The 21,791-nt window shown below is 39.3% G+C and overlaps 4 gene segments (V, D, J or C); 3 read left to right on the plus strand and 1 right to left on the minus strand.

Moving 5' to 3' along the window:
- Nucleotides 1-7,328: 7,328 nt before the first annotated feature.
- LOC115578295 (Ig kappa chain V region 3381-like) lies at nucleotides 7,329-8,805 on the plus strand. The segment is given in 2 exon segments: nucleotides 7,329-7,487; nucleotides 7,704-8,805. Coding segments are annotated over 2 exon segments (360 nt in total).
- A 6,503-nt stretch (nucleotides 8,806-15,308) lies between these two features.
- On the plus strand, nucleotides 15,309-16,234 carry LOC115578297 (immunoglobulin kappa variable 1-39-like). The segment is given in 2 exon segments: nucleotides 15,309-15,573; nucleotides 15,790-16,234. Coding segments are annotated over 2 exon segments (360 nt in total).
- Nucleotides 16,235-17,216: 982 nt separating this feature from the next.
- Nucleotides 17,217-18,779, minus strand: LOC115578253 (Ig kappa-b4 chain C region-like). The segment is given in 3 exon segments: nucleotides 17,217-17,729; nucleotides 18,574-18,624; nucleotides 18,767-18,779. Coding segments are annotated over 3 exon segments (402 nt in total).
- Nucleotides 18,780-19,296: 517 nt separating this feature from the next.
- Nucleotides 19,297-19,784, plus strand: LOC115578254 (Ig kappa chain V region 3381-like). The segment is given in 2 exon segments: nucleotides 19,297-19,348; nucleotides 19,456-19,784. Coding segments are annotated over 2 exon segments (381 nt in total).
- Nucleotides 19,785-21,791: the final 2,007 nt, after the last annotated feature.

Consider the following 21,791-nt stretch of genomic DNA (forward strand, 5'->3'; position numbering starts at 1 on the left):
GTATAAGTATAACAAGTCTACTATGGACTATGTACTTGTAGCGTACTAGAAAGTATACTAATTTAATACTTCTTCGGACTAAATTGGAACATTTTAAGTTTGTAAAAGTATACTTTAAGCATACTTTATATGGTCATTTTAAGTTTACGGAAGTACACTTTCAAGTATACAACAAGTTCACTCATCTATATACTACTAGTGTACTAAGTATATACTTGTAGTCCACATTTTAGTTTAGTTACATACAAGTTTATAACAGGGGTAACACCTCAAAGCAAATGTGGGTAGTGAAAAATATCTTTCTTCTGCTAATTAAAATGTAAGCACAAGTCAATGACTTCGCCTTAATCTGAACTTAAATCAAGATATACTAAGTATCAGTACTTGTAATTTGGCAAACTCTAGCCAGGGACTTACCATTTATTACCACACATACTGATAGCTTAACAGACAGGAAGTCTCTCCCAGAAAACACCCCTTCACTCACGGTACCAACATTTGTATCATCTTTGTTAACTCGACACAATTTAACCACAGAACAAGGATGTGAATTAACCCGCCACCATCTTTACACATCAACTTATTCACAACCACATCCCCAAACCATAATTACACCAATAACAACAGAATACCCAAGAGTATTTGCGCCACAGTCCACAGTATACTAAAGTACAAGTATAAGCTTTAGTATTAAAGTATAAGTGTAAGTCTAAGTATTAATGTACTTAGTTTTAGACTATTCTTTATACTTTTCAGTATAAGCCAATACTTCACTATACTTTTCTTATGTATATAAAATATAGTATATAAAAAGTACACTTCAAGTATACTGCCTCAGTTTTAGTATAAAATAAGTATAATTGTAGTACACTTGAATAAACTCCTTTTTGCTAAGGGTAGGCAGCGGTGGGTAGTATCACACTACATTTACTCCGTTACATTAACTTAATTAACCTTTGGATACACTGTACTTGTAAGAGTAGTTTTAATACAACATACTTTTTACTTTTACTTGAGTATATTTGTGAAGAAGACACACTATTTATACTCTGTTACAGTGAGATACATTCCGCTTGCTATTTTTGATTTTTATGCATCCTTTATTCAGTATGCAGTGGTTTGTTTTGTTTTGTCAGAGATTTCCACCAAAGGTTCTGTCACATCACACTTCTTCGCCAATCAAACGTAGCCACTAACAACGTTTGATTCCATTTCACCAATCAAACGGAGCCTGGCAGTCACATGACTGCACACAAAATCCCTGCGGCCCCTCACAGAAACAAAGTGACTGAAAGCAGAAAACACTGGAGGAAAGAACGGAGTGTGATTCGGAATCAGATGAGGCAGAACACCCCTGGCCTCACATTCAATCTATGTTTACCTTACAGACTATGAAAAAGAACAGCTCATGCGCTGTCAAACATTTCTGCCTAAACATGTCGACATCTCAGTCTACAGGAACTCCACCTCGAACTTGATAAAATGCATTGTGGTAAGTTGTATATGTGTTTTGGCTGTGGATAGGCTAATGTTAGCCCTGTTATAACGTCGTAAATAACTGTCAAATGTACATTGCTTTGGAGTAATTTATTGTCACACTGCAGCCTCAGACACACACACACACACACACACAGAGTCAGTGAAAAGCACAGTCACCACGGTGGAGAGAAAGTAAAGTGAGTTTCAGTGAATAAAAGAATGTATAATAAACAAAAGTTTTTTTTTTTTTTCTGTTAGGCACTGAGCATGTTTTTTCAAATATAAAAGTCATAGAGTATCCCGCTGGCATGTTGTGTTGTGGTGATGAGTCTGTCTTAATGGATAAAGTCCCTGTAGCCTCACTGATATTTTTTTCCAACCACAGCGTGTTCACTCCAACAAACTGACGAGGTACACAGACTTAATAAAGTCCTACTCTTCTAACAAACCTCCTAAAAAGAAAGAATGCAAAGATCAAAAATTCCTTCGCTGTCCCTCCACAACAGCTCTGCCATATATTCTATCTTTACAATGATAAAAACGTAGTGGCTGAAATTGCCTTAATTTATGTTGATTTATGTTTTATGTAATGCTATTTTAGTTATTTTGTAGAAATGTAATTTATTATTGTTTTAGTTAAAGAATTTGCACATTGCTGTTGTATGTTTTAGTCTATTTGTGTCAGGCCTGGGCAGAAACTGAGGACTCGGATGCGGAAGGCAGTTGTAAAGACAGGTTTTATTTTTAAATATAGTTTCTCTGATGACAGAGTGATAAAGAAACAGGCTGTGAAACACTGTGGGTCCAACGGACCAAAAATTAAACACAACACAACAAGAACAACGGAAGCTCCCGCAGGAGAAAAAGGGAAGACTACACTAATCTAAAGAAAACTAGGAGATATGAAATCTATCAAAATAAAAGTCACTCTCGAGGAGGAAGACACCCAGGCTATAAACTTATCTACACTAAGAAGGCTGAAAAACTTTAATGAACTGAAAACACTCCGATAGGAGGAAAAGCAAACGCTATGGAACTTAATAAACAAATGAACGAAAATCTGACCAAAAGTTACACAAAATCAAAATCACTCTACAACAGAGGACAACTATATGAAAAAACAAAACTTGGCAATACTTATCTCTCAAGGGAAAAATCAGGGCTATGAACAAGGCTGTTAATAAGGCTGGCCGTACTCGACGAAGACGAACGAAATACTCTGGCAACGAAGACAGGGGAAGACAAGGACTATATACACATGAGGGGAGGGAGCACAGGTGGAAACAATCAGGGATCAGGGAAGACGCCAGACCCGTGACACAAGAGGAAGGGCAAGTGACCTGAAACGAGAGGAGAGTTACTTTTCAAAATAAAACATGAAATTCACAAGACAAAAACCCAAGACAGGACAAACCTCACCGCGGTGTGACAATTTGATTACATTAATGCTCTGATTATTAAAACAATAAATCAGAAGTTACTCACTACTTTTTTTTTCACTAAATACTTTATTACTCTTACTCAAGTAATTATTCGGATGACTACTTTTTACTTTTACTTGAGTCCTATTATTCTTAAGTAACAATACTCTTACTTGAGTAAAATTTTTGGCTACTCTACCCACCTCTGATTATAAGACCACATGTTCTCATCTGATTAACCAACCAAATAATCAAGAGGAGCCAACCTGGGCCAGTTAATGTGAAAAGTCTTGGTCGTGACCTTTGACCTCAGCTTCAAACTGAATAAAACTATATCAGCTATATCCATTTAAAGAACATATGAGGACACAGATCAGCATCAGAATCTTCATGATCAAATATACTAAACTAAACCAAACTAAACCTGTACATTACTCAAATTTCAGACAGTATATTTTTACAATGTACAAATTCATATCGTCTGAGGAAAATCTCATCTCTCATCACTGTTTGACTTGATGATATCTTCACATTACAAACACCCAAATATATCAAACTGCTTTTATATCAACGTCAGTGTGGTTTTATTCTTTATTGCAATTTCTGTGTCGCTAATAAATCTCTAGGAAAGTCTGATAACAGTCTAACAGGCAGGAAACAAAAATCGTCTCTGTTTTATTTTGTAAGTCGTGCCAACTGAAAATCAGTCACTTGTCTAGTTCAGATGAGATTTGGTCAAGACATCAAGTTCAACAATATTTCTTTTCTACAAGTTCTTTATTGCTTGTAAGCAAGAGTCTGACATCAGCAGCACATAGATGATGTCTGAAGAGAGGCAGTCTCTCCTCATCCTTTATAATAGTAGAAACCAATACACACAATTGCAGCAGTCACAAGGTTACATGTGAACTCACTAAAAGTAACATTCCCACTATCTCCACATCCACCACAGCTTAACATAGATTTAACATGTACATTACATAGTTTATGTTTCATACATCAACCATTGTCAGAACACAAATCCCCAGGAGAGGTTACACAGAAGAGGTTACTAAACACCCTTCAGGATGAACTCCTTGACTGAGTTCTTATCTATGTTGTGTGCAAGAGTATATGATGATCTCCTATTTCATCTATAATTAGAAGATAATTCAGTACAGAGCTCTATGTATATAAACTCTGGGTCTAATTATTAGACTATGGTTGATCACTTATGTATAACTTTGTTGACTATTATTTCTATTTTTTGTATAATTTGATATGAAATTTAGCTGGTGTAGGATAGTATATGGGCCTGACATGGGCAGCACCATAAATATATAATGTAGGAGACACTGCTCACCCACACTACTTTGATATATATATATGATTATTAATCACTGGCAATTAATATTACACTCGTTAATGGGGCACCACCTCCGTGTTTAGTTATAATAATCCGGAGGACATTATTCCAAACACCTAACTGTACCAGTTGGCTTGGACAGTTAGAGTCCATTCAAAATCAATTTATTTAGTCTCAATATTCTGAAGTAGTGACTTCTTTGCACGTATCCATCGGTTCTCCATATTAAAATTAAGTTCCAGACAAAAACAAACGATTATATATGTTTATTGACTAAATAATTTGGGGTAAAATAAAAGACATGACAATTTTAGACGAACAACAGATAACAGAGAAGGTAAAGACTGTAATAAGGAAAGTAATAACGTTGTGTGACCGTCGGTAGATGGTAAAGTTAAAGGGTCGGGATTTATATATCAAATATTACAGGAGTAATTTTTAATACTATGAGACCCTAATCTTAATTCTCTTAAATTCATAAGATAGAAGTTAGAACTTAGACAAAAGTCAGAACTTTGAAAGAAGTCAGAACTTTAGACACCACTCATTCTCACGTGTGTGGATCCAGCTGCATGAAGACGTTCAGCCTTTTTTGTCTGGGAGTCAGGAGGCACTGAAGTTGGTGTTCTAGAGAGTCCTGGATTGGACTACGGCACGGCGCGTCGGTCCAGTAGCCAGAGGGAAGGCCGGTACTCTGTTGAGGAACTCTTGGTCCGAAGGCCCAGCGGGGCTTCCGCCTTGGGATCACTGGGGGCAGAGTCGGTCTCGGCTGGGAGCACACAAAGTCTCTTTTTGTTGGAGACTCCTTGCAAGGCTTGCAACGTTCTTCATCAGATGATCACAGTCTTGAAAAAGACTTTTCTTGGTGGTTTCAAGTAGTGGTACTTAAGTTCTGATTCTGAAACTAATTCAACTTCTTCTGAATCAGGCGGTGATACTTTAACAGTATAAAATCAAAAATCAAAAAGAAAAGAATTAGTTCTATTAAAATTTGGATTAAAGTAAAACACTTAAAGTAGTGATTCAGTTTGCTTGTCTTAGAGCTTGTTGCAAAAATAAAAGTAAAGATTACTTTAAAAATTTAAATAAAAATGAAAAGAACGAGAAAAGAGAGTAGTGGGAGATGTGAAGAGCAGAAGTCAGGAGAAGGAGGAGGGAGAGAAGAAAGGGCTGGGAGAGAAGAAGTGCCCGGAGAAGCAAAGGGCGAGAGAAGGGGATAGTGTCTGTTTTATGACCTGCAGCAGGCAGAATGAATGGGGTTGATCTGAGTTGAGGCTCCCATAAAGTTAATCTAACTATACTATTGTATTTAACATTTTGAAATCGTGTTTTAACCTTCCCAAAACGTCACCATCTTAAAAGTTGAATTTTTGCCTTCGTGAAAAGATGCCACATGACAATGACAACTTATCATTCAAAAGAATTAAAACCTGATTAAGACATGAAGCAATACAGTATAAAAACATATAACAATAAAGTATACAATACACGGTAGAACCAAGGACTTATACATATTCCTTGTAGTTCTATCTTTAACAAAAAATATCAGACATTTAACTGGTAAATAACACAAGTATTACACAAGGAATGATGATCTCCAAGTCTCTCCTCCATCGACAAAGGGGAGGGCTGGTTTCTGTTGACCTCAAACTTATTGAGTAATAAACTTCATTTGGGCTTAACAGTAACATGGGAAAGATCTATTGTATGACCTTCGTACGCTATTTTGGAATCTGCTAAAATTAAGAAGTTGGAATTGTAGTTTATTAGTTTTTTAGGACGTATTTGAATTTGGGTGAGAATAGAAGACAGGAATTGGAATGTCAGACCCAGGAACAGCAACGGTCATAAATAACAGTTGGACATGTGAGGAGAAGAACACACAGATTAGGTTTCCCATTAAGCCTTCCCCCACTGGAGAATGTTCCAGAGGGAGAGAGACGTAGATTAGTAAGACATCTTAAATCACCACATCTATGTTAGAAAACATTCCTCCTTCCTTTTGGTGTGGAGAAAGAAGAATATCGGGCTTGACCTTGTTTGACCTGAAGAAAAGGGGTTCATCTTCTTTGGAGGAAGGGGAACAGACCAGATGTGCTTAGTCGTTGTAAATTATTAAAAGAAGATCTCTGGTGATCCGTTTATAGCAAGATAAACAACATTCTCTCACTTTATGGAGAGGAGAGGATTTGCCAGGCCCGGATATGGGGGGCTTTCAGTCCCATATGCTGGAAAAAGAAGTCGATTTGGGTTAAAGGTAATCATGGCCGAAATGAGACCACTTTAAGATGCAGAGACAAAGGCTCGTGTTACTTCACTGGTTACATCTTATTAGTCGGTTAGGGTTAGAAAAGGTCATGTTACCAAACTGGACAGACTGAACCAAACTGTCCACAAATCACTGGATCACTTGACTCCTGACGTTGTCAGTATCCTCTACATGTCAGTATGTAAATCTTTGGTCAGTGCCTTCAGCAGTGAGGAGGAAACAGGCTGATGTGTTGAGGACAGCTTCACTTCACTGACTCTGTGTGTTTGCATATGTGTCCTGCCTCTCTGCTCCCAGCCGTTAAGAGGCCAGTGTTGATCAGTGGCTCAGAGGACAACACACCTCTGGACTCTATGTGGACACGAAGTTTAATTTACTAATGACAGCACTTTTTACAATGATTAAATTGATTGTGTTTTATAATCCATATTTAATCACAGGTTTTTTACAACATTAAAAATGTTTGGTCCAGTGTTGTACTGACTAAAACAGCTGAAATCAACTTTTGTAAAATTAAGTTAATCCTATATAAACAAGTTTTCTATTTTAATTATCTGTTTGTGCACATTAATTATAAACTCTGTGTGATTCCTACTGAAGTACGTGACGCTTGTCTTGACATGATGTTGTCTTCATGCCTCCATCGTGGCCAGATCTCTCTTTAAAACAGACTTTTTACAGAATAAAACTTTGACTGGATTAAGTTAGAAGTACTGTACAGCATTCTGGGTTTATGTTCATCAACATGAAGATGATTTAAAAAGTGAGGAGGAAACAGGCTGATGTGTTGAGGACAGCTACACTTCACTGACTCTGTGTGTTTGCATATGTGTCCTGCCTCTCTGCTCCCAGCCGTTAAGAGGCCAGTGTTGATCAGTGGCTGTCCAGGCCTTTCACAGCCACTGACACGCCGGCAGCACAATGATGATGTCACTGATTCTACTGCTGGCCACCCTGGGGCTCCTTGTTCAAGGTGAGACTCTCTGCTGAAAACTTTGCTTCAGGATGCCACCAGGTTCACCACAGTGATGTTCTGCTATGATGGAGAAACACTGAAACAAGCAGCATGGACCTTCTTCCATCTGTTCTCCATGTTAAACAAATCATCCTCTTCTGTTTGGATGTTGATCATCTTTCTCCAAACTGGATTTGTCTCAATAACTCTTCTCCTCTTTTTCATGTTTTCCAGGTTCATCAGGAGAAATCACAGTGACTCAGTCTCCTGGAGCTCAGTCGTCTGCTGCAGGACAGACTGTTTCTATCAGATGTAGAACCAGTGAAAGTGTTAGTGGCTACATGGCCTGGTACCTTCAGAAACCTGGACAAGCTCCTCAACTCCTGATTTATTATGCTACAAGCCGTCAGTCTGGAGTTTCAAGTCGTTTCAGTGGAAGTGGATCTGGGACTGACTTCACTCTGACCATCAGTGGAGTTCAGGCTGAAGATTCAGGAGTTTACTACTGTCAGCAGGGTTCCAGCACACCGTTCACACAGTGAAAAAGCGTCGTACAAAAACCTCCCTCAGCTGGAGAGGAACTGATCTGACTCAACAGCTGCACTGACACTAAACAACAGAGGTCTCACTACAAGAATATCTTCAATAATAATCACTTTCAACATTTGAACACTAAATATACTGTATTTAATCCAAAAAGTTCTGCTTTTTATACTTTTAGTAAAACAGGGATTGAAACATTCTTCTGTCTGTAGATGCTAACCTCTGCTGAAATACTTCAGTTCTACAGTTTAATAACATGTGGACACTAAAGTTATTCATATGTTTTTAATCTTCTACTATTTTTCATGAAACCCAAATACTTATTAGTTAAAGTTTAAACTGAATCTATTGAAAAGAAGGTTTCATTCAAGTTGTAAAATTATTTATCATGTCAATATGATATTTTATTCATGTTATGTGTTTTACATTACAACAACAAAAAAAGAATTGTGGTTGAAACAAAAACATTTCTGATGAATGAAATTCAGCAACACTTTTCTTATTTAAAGTGCATGTCTTTGTGGTTGAGGATTTTAGCAGAAACACCATATAAATATTTTGTAGGTTAAGTTTGTTGATCACACTCTTTATATTTCTCTCTACGCAGATGATAACATGCTGTTCAGTACAGATTTCATATGAGTTTTATCCACAGGTTTATCATTACAGACAATTCTGAAGCAACTACAAGAGATTTCTTTTTACAGTCCTGAGGGTATTTTATTTATTATGAAAACAAATCATGAAGTTATATGACTGCATCACTGGTTTGTACTGATTAAATTATAATTATGAGTTTTGTCTGAGTTTACAACCTCCTTTAATATTCAGTGTATTTGGCTGCACATGATGTGATCTCACACATTAGTTTTAAAATCATCACAGCTCAGTTTGTCTCTGGATTTAATAAAGTCACTGACACCATGAAGATAAAATCATTCACACACTTTGATGATAATAAACATGAAAACAGCTTCCTTGATCAACACGTCTTTATTATCTGGAAAGAGTGAAATAATATTGAGACGCAGCAACAAGCTGGTAAATATTGCTGCTGAAACATGTCAGATGAAAGAGAGAGATAGTTACAGAGTGCAGACTGAGAGCAGTAGCAGAGTAAAACCAGCAGCAGAGTCCCAGTGAGTCAGGTCAGGACTGGGAACACTGGTCTCTCCTCAGTGTCTCTGAGACTGGAGTCTGGGAGCCCTGGGTGGCCTCACAGGTCACAGAGCCCACCTTCCTCCACTGGTCTGCAGGGAGCCTCAGGGTGCTGCTCCAGCTGTAGCGGCCGTCCTTCTCCAGCACCCCGGGGCTCCTGCTCTGCTCCCAGCTGCTGCTGCTGCTGCTGCTGCTGCTGCCGTCCACCTTCCAGGACAGACTCCAGTCTGAGGGGAAGCCCTTGTTGGCCAGACACATGAGCGTGGCCTTCCCCTGCTGCAGCTCCTCACTGGAGGGGGGCAGCACCGTCAGGGTGGGGACGACTCGACCCACTGCAGAGAGAGAGATTCATAAAGTTTACATGAGGTCAGCTGAACTCCGTCCTGTTGACTGCAGCAGAGGAGGCCTCTGGCTCTGCTGGTCTTCCTCAGATTGGATGAAACTCATCTAAAAAGTTTCACTTCCCTTTCTGAGTCCAGTAACCATGGCAACAGACAGGCATCACTGCTGAACCATGACAACAGACATGTTTCAGTACTGAAGATAAAAAGTTCAAACTGGCACACTGTACATCTACTGAGTACTTTATAATTAATAAAGTTAACATTCAGAGGTTCATGGTGAAACACACGATGAAGATTGTGAGAATTTTAATGTTTTAACTCTCTTAAATATTTCTTGTCTCGAGCCGAAAACATCATAAATGATCAAATGTGTTTGTTCTCTTTGTGTCAGCAGAAATCATCACTGAACAGTCAGACTTCATACTGAAACATTCAGATTAATTCTGTTTACTACCACTTTTTAAAACTCATAAAGAAAATGATGGACTGACTTTAAAATAGTTTGCTGGGAGATACATGGTGTAATACACATGCACATTAAACACTGAACCAAATGATACTGACAGAATTTTGAGTCAGAATATTGAAACTTAACATTTTAAACATATTTTCTTCATACAGAGTAATGTTGAGTCGCTTTCTAGTAAAAATGATCAGAATCTTGAAAATTAAAGATGTCGTTAGAGAGGAGTGGATTTCAGTCTAGTTAATGACACTGTGAAGCCTTCAAGAATTATTCTAAATATATCACATTTCAAATATCAGGTAACATATTTCTATAGGCTCTACAGCCATGAAGTTCACATAGATAATATACAACATTTGTGATATCAAAGGAGTCAAATGTACTTACAGTTAACATCCAGTCTGGTTCCTCCACCAAAAGTCCACCACAGTGATACAAACTGACTGAGCCGTCGTACAAAAACCTCTGACTGTAGAGAGACAAGGCTCTCTGACTTTGACACAAACACACTCAACAAACACGTTCCCAGTTTACCTAATTTATGTTGTAGTGGCTGATTATGATGGTTTGAGTGTTAAGCACAGATTCTAAATGTAGGAAAATGTATTCAACGTTTTTATTGTGGAATGTCAAATTTCTCCAAGCAAAATTCATTTATCTTTCAAAGTAATTGAAATAAAGCATTTCAAAATAAAAGTTTTCTAATAACTCCTGCTAATCGTAACTAATTATCAGACACACGTGTTCATTGTAGATTATGATTTAACAAAACAAACAATTTCCAATAACTCTGTCAACAATGATGTTGAATTGTGTTGCAGTTAATTACGAGGATTTCACAAAATACTCTGAAGAAAAGTTGAACATCAACCTCAAACCAAAGACACATACAGATGAGCTCTGACACTAATCACTTCTATCATACAGTGATTGATTGATTGATAAGCAGCATGATGAGAGTGATCCAAGTCCCTGTTGGAGTCAGTCAGAACATTTCCATAGAGAGCCACTTTGCATCAGCAGCAGCATGCTCCAGTGCTCTGGGAGAGTTTATAGTCCTGAGAGTTGAACACTGGATGACTGACAGCTGTCCTTCATGACAACAGAAGACACAGAAATCCTCCTCATCACAAACATGACTTTGACCTCCGTCCTCATCTGGACTCTGCTCTGCTGCTGCTTCACAGGTAAAGTCCAGAGAATCAAACTCCTCTCCTCCATCAACATCCGTCCCTCTGACATGAAGCCCACAGAACCATGACGCTGCTTTATGTTTCTGTCTCTGTGTCCTCAGAGTCCAGAGGTCAGGTCACAGTGACTCAGCCTGGAGCAGTGAGCTCTGCTCTGGGAGGCTCCATCACCATCAGCTGTAGGACCAGTCAACAGGTTTGGAGTTGTAGCAGTGCTTACTGTTTAAGCTGGTACCAACAGAAAGATGGAGAAACTCCTAAACTGCTAATTCGCTACACCAATGAGAGAATGTCAGGGATTCCAGGTCGTTTTACAGGCAGTGGATCATCAAAAGACTTCACTCTGACCATCAGTGGAGTTCAGGCTGAAGATGCTGCAGTTTACTACTGTCAGAGTTATCATTACATCAACAGTCAGGATGTGTTCACACAGTGAAAAAGTGTCGTACAAAAACCTCCCTCAGAAACTGAACTGACTGCTGCAGCTGGAAGCTACTGCAGAGACTGATACACTTCACTGAGGACACACACACACACACACACACACACACACACACACACACACACACACACACACACAGCTTCTCACCACATTCATATATAACCACTATAAGATCCCATGTTCTCATCTGATTAACCAAATAATCAAGAGGAGACAACGTGGGCCAGTTATTGAGAAAAGTCTCGCTTATGACCTTTGACCTCAGCTTCAAACTTAACAAAACTATCTCCACTATATCAACTGTATCCATTTAAAGAAAATATGACATCACAGATCAGCATCAGAAACTTCATGATAAAAGTTGGACCAAACTAAAACTGCACATGCCTCTAATTTCAGACAGTAATAAGTCTCCCACTTCAAACCCTCTACCTGTTCACTTGATCTCATACCGGCTCCCTTTTTTAAAAACTGTTCTTGATTGTCTTTCTGAGGAATTATTAACGATTATCAACCACTCCTTACTCATCGGCACTTTGCCTGATTTCTTAAAAACTGCCATGGTTAGACCTATTCTTAAAAAAAGTAACTTGGATCCGTCAGATTTTAATAATTACAGACCCATATCAAACCACTCTTTTTTATCTAAGATTTTAGAAAAAGTCGTTTTTAGTCAAGTACACACTTGTTTAAAAAATAACAACATCTTCGAGACGTTTCAGTCCAGATTTAGAGCCCAACATAGCACAGAGACCGCACTGGTCAAAGTAGTAAACAACCTAAGACTTAAATAACCTTTCAGTTCTGGATCTCCTTGACCTCAGTGCAGCCTTTGACACTTTAAACCATGAAATTCTTATACATAGACTTGAACACTGGGTTGGTCTGTCAGGAATGGTTTTGGATTGGTTCAAGTCACGTCTGACTGGCTGGGAGTTCTTTGTTTCCATGGGTGACTCCTCCTCAGAGAAAATGGCTGTAACCTGTGGGGTCCCACAAGGCTCCATTCTAGGCCCAGTCCTTTTTAATTTATACATGCTGCCACTTGATGATGTTATTAGAAAGCAAAACGTTGAATTCCACGGCTATGTAGTGACACCCAGTTATATGTTTCTGTATCCCCACATGACCATAGCCCACTGGATAACTTAAAGGGACAGTGTGTAATATATCAAGTATTTAGCGCCATCTAGCTGTGAGGTTCTACATTGCAACACTCCTTTGCTCACTCCTCCTGTTCTGAAGACGTTGGAGACGTTCCTGAAGCTACGGTGGCCCTGACAGACAAGAAACTATTTCGTAGTATTTCTACTGATTCAAGTAATGAGGTAAAGATGTAGTTAGTTAGTGTTATTGTTAGTGACGAGCGCTTTCGCTGAGCTCCCTCTCAGTTCCGCAGTCAAGCTGGCTCTGAGCGAAAACGCGCTAAGCCTTACTACGTAGTACCACGTAGTGCTTTGTGTCCCTCTCGGCAGTCCATAGTTTTTTTAAAACCAGAAAGACATGGCGGCCTCCATAGAGCTTGCCCGTGCTGTATATTCAGATAAGTAATTCTTTGCTCAGGAGGATAAGTCAGATTGTTGGCAGAGGTAATTGTACACCAATGAGGACTTACTTATGAACGAAGACGTTGATTTGAGTTAATAAATTGCTTAAATTGTTACACACTGTCCCTTTAATAAACTGCTTAACTGACATAAATACATGGATGTCACAGAAATTCCTCCAACTGAATGAAGAGAAAACAGAGGTCATGATATTTGGGTCAAAAGCTCAGAGAGAGCAAGTATCTGTGCACCTAAAGTAACTTGGCCTTCACACCAAGAACCAGGTGAGAAACCTTGGTATCATCTTAGACTCTGATCTGAGATTTGACACAAACATCAGAAATGTCACCAAAATATCTTTTTGTCACTTGAGAAACATTGCCAAGGTCAGAGCATTTCTCTCGCAGGCAAACACAGAAACACTGATGCATGCTTTTATAACCTCTAGGCTGGACTATTGTAATGCACTCCTGTCTGCTCTTCCTAAAAAAACAATCGGCGGCTTTCAATTAGTTCAAAACGCAGCAGCCCGAGTTCTGATGAAAATCAGACAGAGAACACATATAACACCTATTTTAAAGTCCCTGCACTGGTTGCTCATTAGTCTTAGAATTGATTTTAAGATTCTTTCACTAGTTTTTAAATCACTAAATGGCCTGGCATCATCTTATCTCTCTGAGATTATTTATAGATATAGATAGATAGAATAGATAGAATTACTTTAATGATCCCAGACTGGGAAATTATTTTGTTACAGCAGTAGTGGGTCCGCAAATAAAACATTTCATACATAACATAAATAGAATCCAATATATACATAGTGTATATATACAGTCCACAGTGTGCTATAAACAATAAACAATAATATATACAACAAAACAAAATGTGCAAAATATACTATAACAATAATAATATATACAACAAAACAGTAGAGAGACCAGAGTTCTCTGTCAGGCAGAGGTGAGAGAGTTGTTGTATAAAGTGATGGATTGTGGCAGGAAAGATTTCCTGTATCTGTTGCTACGACAGCGAAGCTGAAGCAGTCTTCCGGAGAAGGTGCTCCGCTGTCTGACCAGTGTGAGTTGGAGAGGGTGGAGAGGATTATCCATGATGGATAACAGTTTGTTCAGTGTCCTCCTCTCCACCACAGCCTCCAGAGTGTCCTGTTTGCAGCCAATCACAGAGCCAGCCTTCCTGATCAGTTTGTTGAGTCTGTTGGTGTCGCTGGCTCCGATGCTGCTTCCCCAACAAACCACAGCAAAGAAAAGTACACTGGCCACCACAGACTGATAAAAGATCTCCAACATCTTGCTGCACACGTTGAAGGATCTCAGCTTCCTCAGGAAGTAAAGTCTGCTCATCCCCTTCTTGTAAACAGCTTCCGTGTTAGATCTCCAGTCCAGTCTGTGGTTGATGGTAACACCCAGGTACTTATAATCCTCCACCGCCTCCACATCCCTTCCCAGAATGCACAGAGGTTGGAAAGCCGTCTTCCTCTTCTTCCTGCATGCATATCCCTGCATATGCACCCAGCAGGTTCATCAGATCCTCAGCAGCTCGCCTCTTGGTTGTCCCCAAGATTTCTGGTAAAACACATGGCGAGTCAGCTTTCAGACACATCTTTTTAGCCTGACTTTTAGTTAGGATGCGTCATTTAGCCATTTTTATTTTTTCTGTTTATTTTCATACTATTTATTTTATGTTGCTTAGGTCTTTTGTCCTAACTCTTAGCTGTATACATATTTATTTCTTACTCCAAGTTTGTACTGACTCAATTACTTATTTTATTTTTTATTCATCCACTTTTATCACTTTTGTAATTATTGTTATTTCTATGCCTTTGTATTTATTTATTTGATTGCTTTTTACTCATCAAATTATTGTTGTCTGTTGTTTTTAATTTTGTTCTATGAAGCACTTTGGGCTACATTCATGTATGAAAGGTGCTATATAAATAAATAAAGCTGAAGTTGAAGTTGAAATAAAAATGGTCTAGTTTCACAAAAAGAACAACTTAAAATGTCTCAGTAGAGTTCTCGAGAACAAAGTGTGACCAATGTCACTAATCACTGTCAGAGAAGGTCATGTTACCAAACTGGACAGACTGAACCAAACTGTCCACAAATGACTGGATCACTTGACTCCTGACGTTGTCAGTATCCTCTACATGTCAGTATGTAAATCTTTGGTCAGTGCCTTCAGCAGTGAGGAGGAAACAGGCTGATGTGTTGAGGACAGCTACACTTCACTGACTCTGTGTGTTTGCATATGTGTCCTGCCTCTCTGCTCCCAGCCGTTAAGAGGCCAGTGTTGATCAGTGGCTGTCCAGGCCTTTCACAGCCACTGACACGCCGGCAGCACAATGATGATGTCACTGATTCTACTGCTGGCCACCCTGGGGCTCCTTGTTCAAGGTGAGACTCTCTGCTGAAAACTTTGCTTCAGGATGCCACCAGGTTCACCACAGTGATGTTCTGCTATGATGGAGAAACACTGAAACAAGCAGCATGGACCTTCTTCCATCTGTTCTCCATGTTAAACAAATCATCCTCTTCTGTTTGGATGTTGATCATCTTTCTCCAAACTGGATTTGTCTCAATAACTCTTCTCCTCTTTTTCATGTTTTCCAGGTTCATCAGGAGAAATCACAGTGACTCAGTCTCCTGGAGCTCAGTCGTCTGCTGCAGGACAGACTGTTTCTATCAGATGTAGAACCAGTGAAAGTGTTAGTGACTACCTCCACTGGTACCTTCAGAAACCTGGACAAGCTCCTCAACTCCTGATTTATGATGCTACAGACCGTCAGTCTGGAGTTTCAAGTCGTTTCAGTGGAAGTGGATCTGACCCTGACTACACTCTGACCATCAGTGGAGTTCAGGCTGAAGATTCAGGAGTTTACTACTGTCAGCAGGGTTACAGCACACCGTTCACACAGTGAAAAAGCGTCGTACAAAAACCTCCCTCAGCTGGAGAGGAACTGATCTGACTCAACAGCTGCACTGACACTAAACAACAGAGGTTTCACTACAAGAATATCTTCAATAATAATCACTTTCAACATTTTAACACTAAATATACTGTATTTAATCCAAAGAGTTCTGCTTTTTATACTTTTATTAAAACAGGGATTGAAACATTCTCCTGTCTGTAGATGCTAACTTCTGCTGAAATACTTCAGTTCTACAGTTTAATAACATGTGGACACTAAAATTATTGACATGTTTTTAATCTTCTATCATTTTTCATAGAAACCCAAATACTCATTAGTCAAAGTATGAACTGAATCTATCAAACAGAAGGTTTCATTCAAGTTGTAACATTATTTATCATGTCAATGTGACATTTTAGTCATGTTTTGTGTTGTACATTACGACAAAAAAGAAAAATTATGATCGTAACAAAAACATTTCAGGAGAATCAAATTCTGCAACACTTTTAATATTTTCTTTCTCCATCCTTAATTAATCTCTGTTGTTGAAGATTTTAGCAGAAGCAGTATTTAAATATTTTTTAGGTTAAGTTTGTTAATCACACTCTTTTTATTTTTCTCTACGCAGATGATATCATGCTGTTCATTACAGATTTAGAAAATAGTTTTCAATTTTTTTCTAGGGTTTAATTAAATGGGAATGCATTTCCTCTGGATACAATCAAAATAATGAGTGTTTGACAATATTTTACAGCAGTAATGAAAGATAATTGGAGGATTTTAATTAAAAAGAGTTTTGTATACATCTTCATCATTAGAAACAATTCTGCCAGGACTACAGAAGAGATTTTTTTTTACAATCCTGACGGTATTGTATTGATTATGAGAACAAGTTATGAAGTTATACTAATGCCATCTCTGGTTGGTACTGTTTAAATTATAATTATGAGTTTTGTCTGAGTTTACAACCTCCTTTAATATTCAGTGTATTTGGCTGCACATGATGTGATCTCACACATTAGTTTTAAAATCATCACAGCTCAGTTTGTCTCTGGATTTAATAAAGTCACTGACACCATGAAGATAAAATCATTCACACACTTTGATGATAATAAACATGAAAACAGCTTCTTTGATCAACACGTCTTTATTATGTGGAAACAGTGAAATAATATTGAGACGCAGCAACAAGCTGGTAAATATTGCTGCTGAAACATGTCAGATGAAAGAGAGAGATAGTTACAGAGTGCAGACTGAGAGCAGTAGCAGAGTAAAACCAGCAGCAGAGTCCCAGTGAGTCAGGTCAGGACTGGGAACACTGGTCTCTCCTCAGTGTCTCTGAGACTGGAGTCTGGGAGCCCTGGGTGGCCTCACAGGTCACAGAGCCCACCTTCCTCCACTGGTCTGCAGGGAGCCTCAGGGTGCTGCTCCAGCTGTAGCGGCCGTCCTTCTCCAGCACCCCGGGGCTCCTGCTCTGCTCCCAGCTGCTGCTGCTGCTGCTGCTGCTGCCGTCCACCTTCCAGGACAGACTCCAGTCTGAGGGGAAGCCCTTGTTGGCCAGACACATGAGCGTGGCCTTCCCCTGCTGCAGCTCCTCACTGGAGGGGGGCAGCACCGTCAGGGTGGGGACGACTCGACCCACTGCAGAGAGAGAGATTCATAAAGTTTACATGAGGTCAGCTGAACTCCGTCCTGTTGGCTGCAGCAGAGGAGGCCTCTGGTTCTGCTGGTCTTCCTCAGATTGGATGAAACTAATCTGAAAAGTTTCACTTCCCTCTCTGAGTCCAGTAACCATGGCAACAGACAGGCATCACTGCTGAACCATGACAACAGACAGGTTTCAGTACTAAAGATAAAAAGTCAAAACTGGCACACTTTTATTACAGATTATGTTCTTTAACTAACAGACAAAAGGTTCAGGGGTCGGCAGTTGAAACAAAAGTCCAGATTATGAGATTTTTATTGTTTTAACTTAATCTTAAACACAAATCAGATGATGATATCTGCTTGTTCCCTTCATGTACTCAGGAATCATCACTGAACAATCAGAATTTTGTGAAACATTCATATGAACATTGTTAACTACTGATCTACTTCTTCAAACTAAAAAAGATTCTCATAAGAAATACATCAGATGTCTTTTAGGAGGGAGTAATATCTCTGCACATGAGACACTGACCCAAAAGTTACTGGCAGAGCTCTTCAGACAGAATATTAAAACTTAAGCTTTTGAAGAATATTGTCTCCATACACATTAAGGCCGAGGAGTTTCTCAGAATAAACCAATCTGAATGTTTAAAATTAAAGATAAAGCTTCAGTGGAGTTGATTTCAGTCTGTTAACGACACTGTGAAGCCTTCAAGTATTACTCCAAATATGTCAAATTTCAAATATCGGACAAAATATTGTTGTAAAATCGACAGCTGTGATATTTAGATAGAAGAAATATAAAATCTGTGTTATTAAAGGACTCAAAAGTACTTACAGTTAACATCCAGTCTGGTTCCTCCACCAAAAGTCCACCACAGTGATACAAACTGACTGAGCCGTCGTACAAAAACCTCTGACTGTAGAGAGACACGGCTCTCTGACTTTGACACAAACACACTCAACTGAATATTTCCAGTTCAACACTTCATGTCATAACTGGTTAAAGTGTTTAAATCTGATTAACAAACTCTGAATCAGCATTACACATTTCTTTCTTTAAATGTAAAATGTCTACAAACAGAATTAATTTCTCTTTCAGTAAAAAGACACAAGATACATGTGAAGAAACAACTCTCCAAGAAATCCTGACAATTAAATATAATTATCATTAACACGTGTTTATTGCAAATTATGATACATTTATTAAATTTTTCTGACAGTGATGTTTATTTGTGTTTTAGTGAATTTCGGGAAATTCACACAAATATTCTAGAAAAAAGGGTTTTCCATCAAACTCAACCTAAAGCCACATTTAACTGAGCACCGACACATTCCTCATCAATACTCTGATAAATTGATTGATTGATCAGCAGCATGATGAAAGTGATCAAGTCCCTGTTGGAGTCAGTCATAACATTTCCATAGAGAGCCACTTTGCATCAGCAGCAGCATGCTCCAGTGCTCTGGGAGAGTTTATAGTCCTGAGAGTTGAACACTGGATGACTGACAGCTGTCCTTCATGACAACAGAAGACACAGAAATCCTCCTCATCACAAACATGACTTTGACCTCCGTCCTCATCTGGACTCTGCTCTGCTGCTGCTTCACAGGTAAAGTCCAGAGAATCAAACTCCTCTCCTCCATCAACATCCGTCCCTCTGACATGAAGCCCACAGAACCATGACGCTGCTTTATGTTTCTGTCTCTGTGTCCTCAGAGTCCAGAGGTCAGGTCACAGTGACTCAGCCTGGAGCAGTGAGCTCTGCTCTGGGAGGCTCCGTCACCATCACCTGTAGGACCAGTCATAGGGTTGCTTCTCCTTGCAGTAGCTGTTTGCACTGGTACCAACAGAAAGATGGAGAAACTCCTAAACTGCTGATTCGCTACACCAATGAGAGAATGTCAGGGATTCCAGGTCGTTTTACAGGCAGTGGATCATCAACAGACTTCACTCTGACCATCAGTGGAGTTCAGGCTGAAGATGCTGCAGTTTACTACTGTCAGAGTTATCACTACATCAACAGTCAGAATGTGTTCACACAGTGAAAAAGCATCGTACAAAAACCTCCCTCAGAAACTGAACTGACTGCTGCAGCTGGAAGCTACTGCAGAGACTGATACACTTCACTGACACACACGCACACACACACACCAAAAGAACCCAACCACCAAATGATGACACAAACCTCCTAATCATAACTTTCTTTTCCATTTTCCACATGTCAAAATTTCTAATCCACATTCGAAAAAGCACTAATTGCGTCTGAACATAACAAACTCATGATTGAAAATTTAAATTAATAACATTCATGTGGGGAAAAAGCAATTTGGTTCGTGAAAGTGTCCAGTTCACACTTGACATTATTTTATTTTGACACGTAAACAAAATTCTAGTTGACATGTAAAAAGACTTTCAAAGTTGTTTTAAAGGCAGCAGATCGCAGAAAATACTTCACTGTTCAGGCTGAAGATTCAGGAGGATTAATCATCAGATCAACAGTCAGCGGTTGTTCACACACAGAAAAAACCTTCCTTAGGAAACTGAACTGACACACACACATACAAATACACACACATAAACAAATCACATGACTTTCTCTATCAGAGCTTCTCACCATACATTCACATATATTAGGTGTATGCATCTCTCCCTCGTAAGACAATTTGATACACATCTAGATACATCGGCTACGATACAATTCAGGGACGAAACATTTTAAATAATGAACGATTGGTGCGATTCGATACAATGGAGTCTGATACAGTTCTTAATGTTTGTTTGTTTCATTTTCCATTATATAAAAAAAAAGCATTTATATAAAAGTGGCATTGTTTACCTTACCATGTCTTGAAAGCCATCACTCTCAACCACACTGTAAGGTCGTGAGTCCTTCACAATAAAACAGGCTACAGATGCGTGATGACCTCGTCGAGTTGTGGCTGGAAGAAGTCTTTAATATTCATGTCGTTGTCTTGGGTGTTCTTGCTTGTGCTAGCTGTAACCCTGCTAATGTTAGCATCCACAGACTCCTCATCTCTGGCGTAGTTTTCTCCATGCCGTCTCACCAGGAAAGTTTTCAGATTTGTTGTGCTACCGCTGTACTTAATATCTGTTCTACAGACCTTACATATTAAAGACTTTTGTCCAAATGTCCCTCCTTCTTATAAAATCCAAATCTGTCTCAAACTTTAAATTTTAGATTAGCTGGTGCATTGTAAACAGTGTCAGAGTTGTTGGACATATTGTTGTTATTGTTCTTGTGGTTTTTCCCTCAGATACACTACCGTTACTCTCGCTAGAATCTTGTGTTGATATTAGGGGTTGCACAGACTAGTCGACTTTAAGGGCTACAATGACGTTTTGCGTGTGACGTCGAGTAGTCGCCAGTACAACATGGACGCCTCAGAGAAAACAACAGGTGAGGAGGCTGGTGGATCTGTGTAGCAAACTAGCAGGGGTACGTCAAGCGTGTGGAAATATTTCACCAAAGATGAGACCAGTAGCACCGTCACTTGCAAAATATGCAAGTCTGTACTCAAATACAACAAAAGTATGAGTGCTATGCACACCAATTTGAAAAAGCATCCGCTAGCAGAAGAACGGCCTAAATCCTCGCGGCAGCAGTCAATTTGCGACTTCACCAAACACGCTGCTGTAACAGAGAAAAGACGGCAGCAAATCACCAATTTGCTGGTGAATTTCATTGTCAAAGACATTCGACCTCTAGCTGCAGTACATGGAGAAGGCTTCAGAGAAATGCTTACATTTTTTGAGCCTGGCTATGAAGTCCCATCTTACAGCACGTTATGGAACACTATTAAACATCAGTACGACAGCCTGCGTGAAAATATCATGAGGGAAATGAAAGGCCAGAGTGTGTCCCTAACAACAGATCTGTGGACATCCACTACCATGGACCCGTACATCACTGTAACCGCTCACTATATCACTGATGCGTGGAAGCTGAAGGCCCAGGTGTTGTACACATCCATGATGTCAGAGAGGCACACAGCTGCCAATATTGCCGACGGTCTTTCTGAGATAATCAAGGA

This window comes from Sparus aurata, unplaced genomic scaffold, assembly GCF_900880675.1.
Source record: "Sparus aurata unplaced genomic scaffold, fSpaAur1.1, whole genome shotgun sequence".
NCBI classification, from domain to species: Eukaryota; Metazoa; Chordata; class Actinopteri; order Spariformes; family Sparidae; genus Sparus; species Sparus aurata.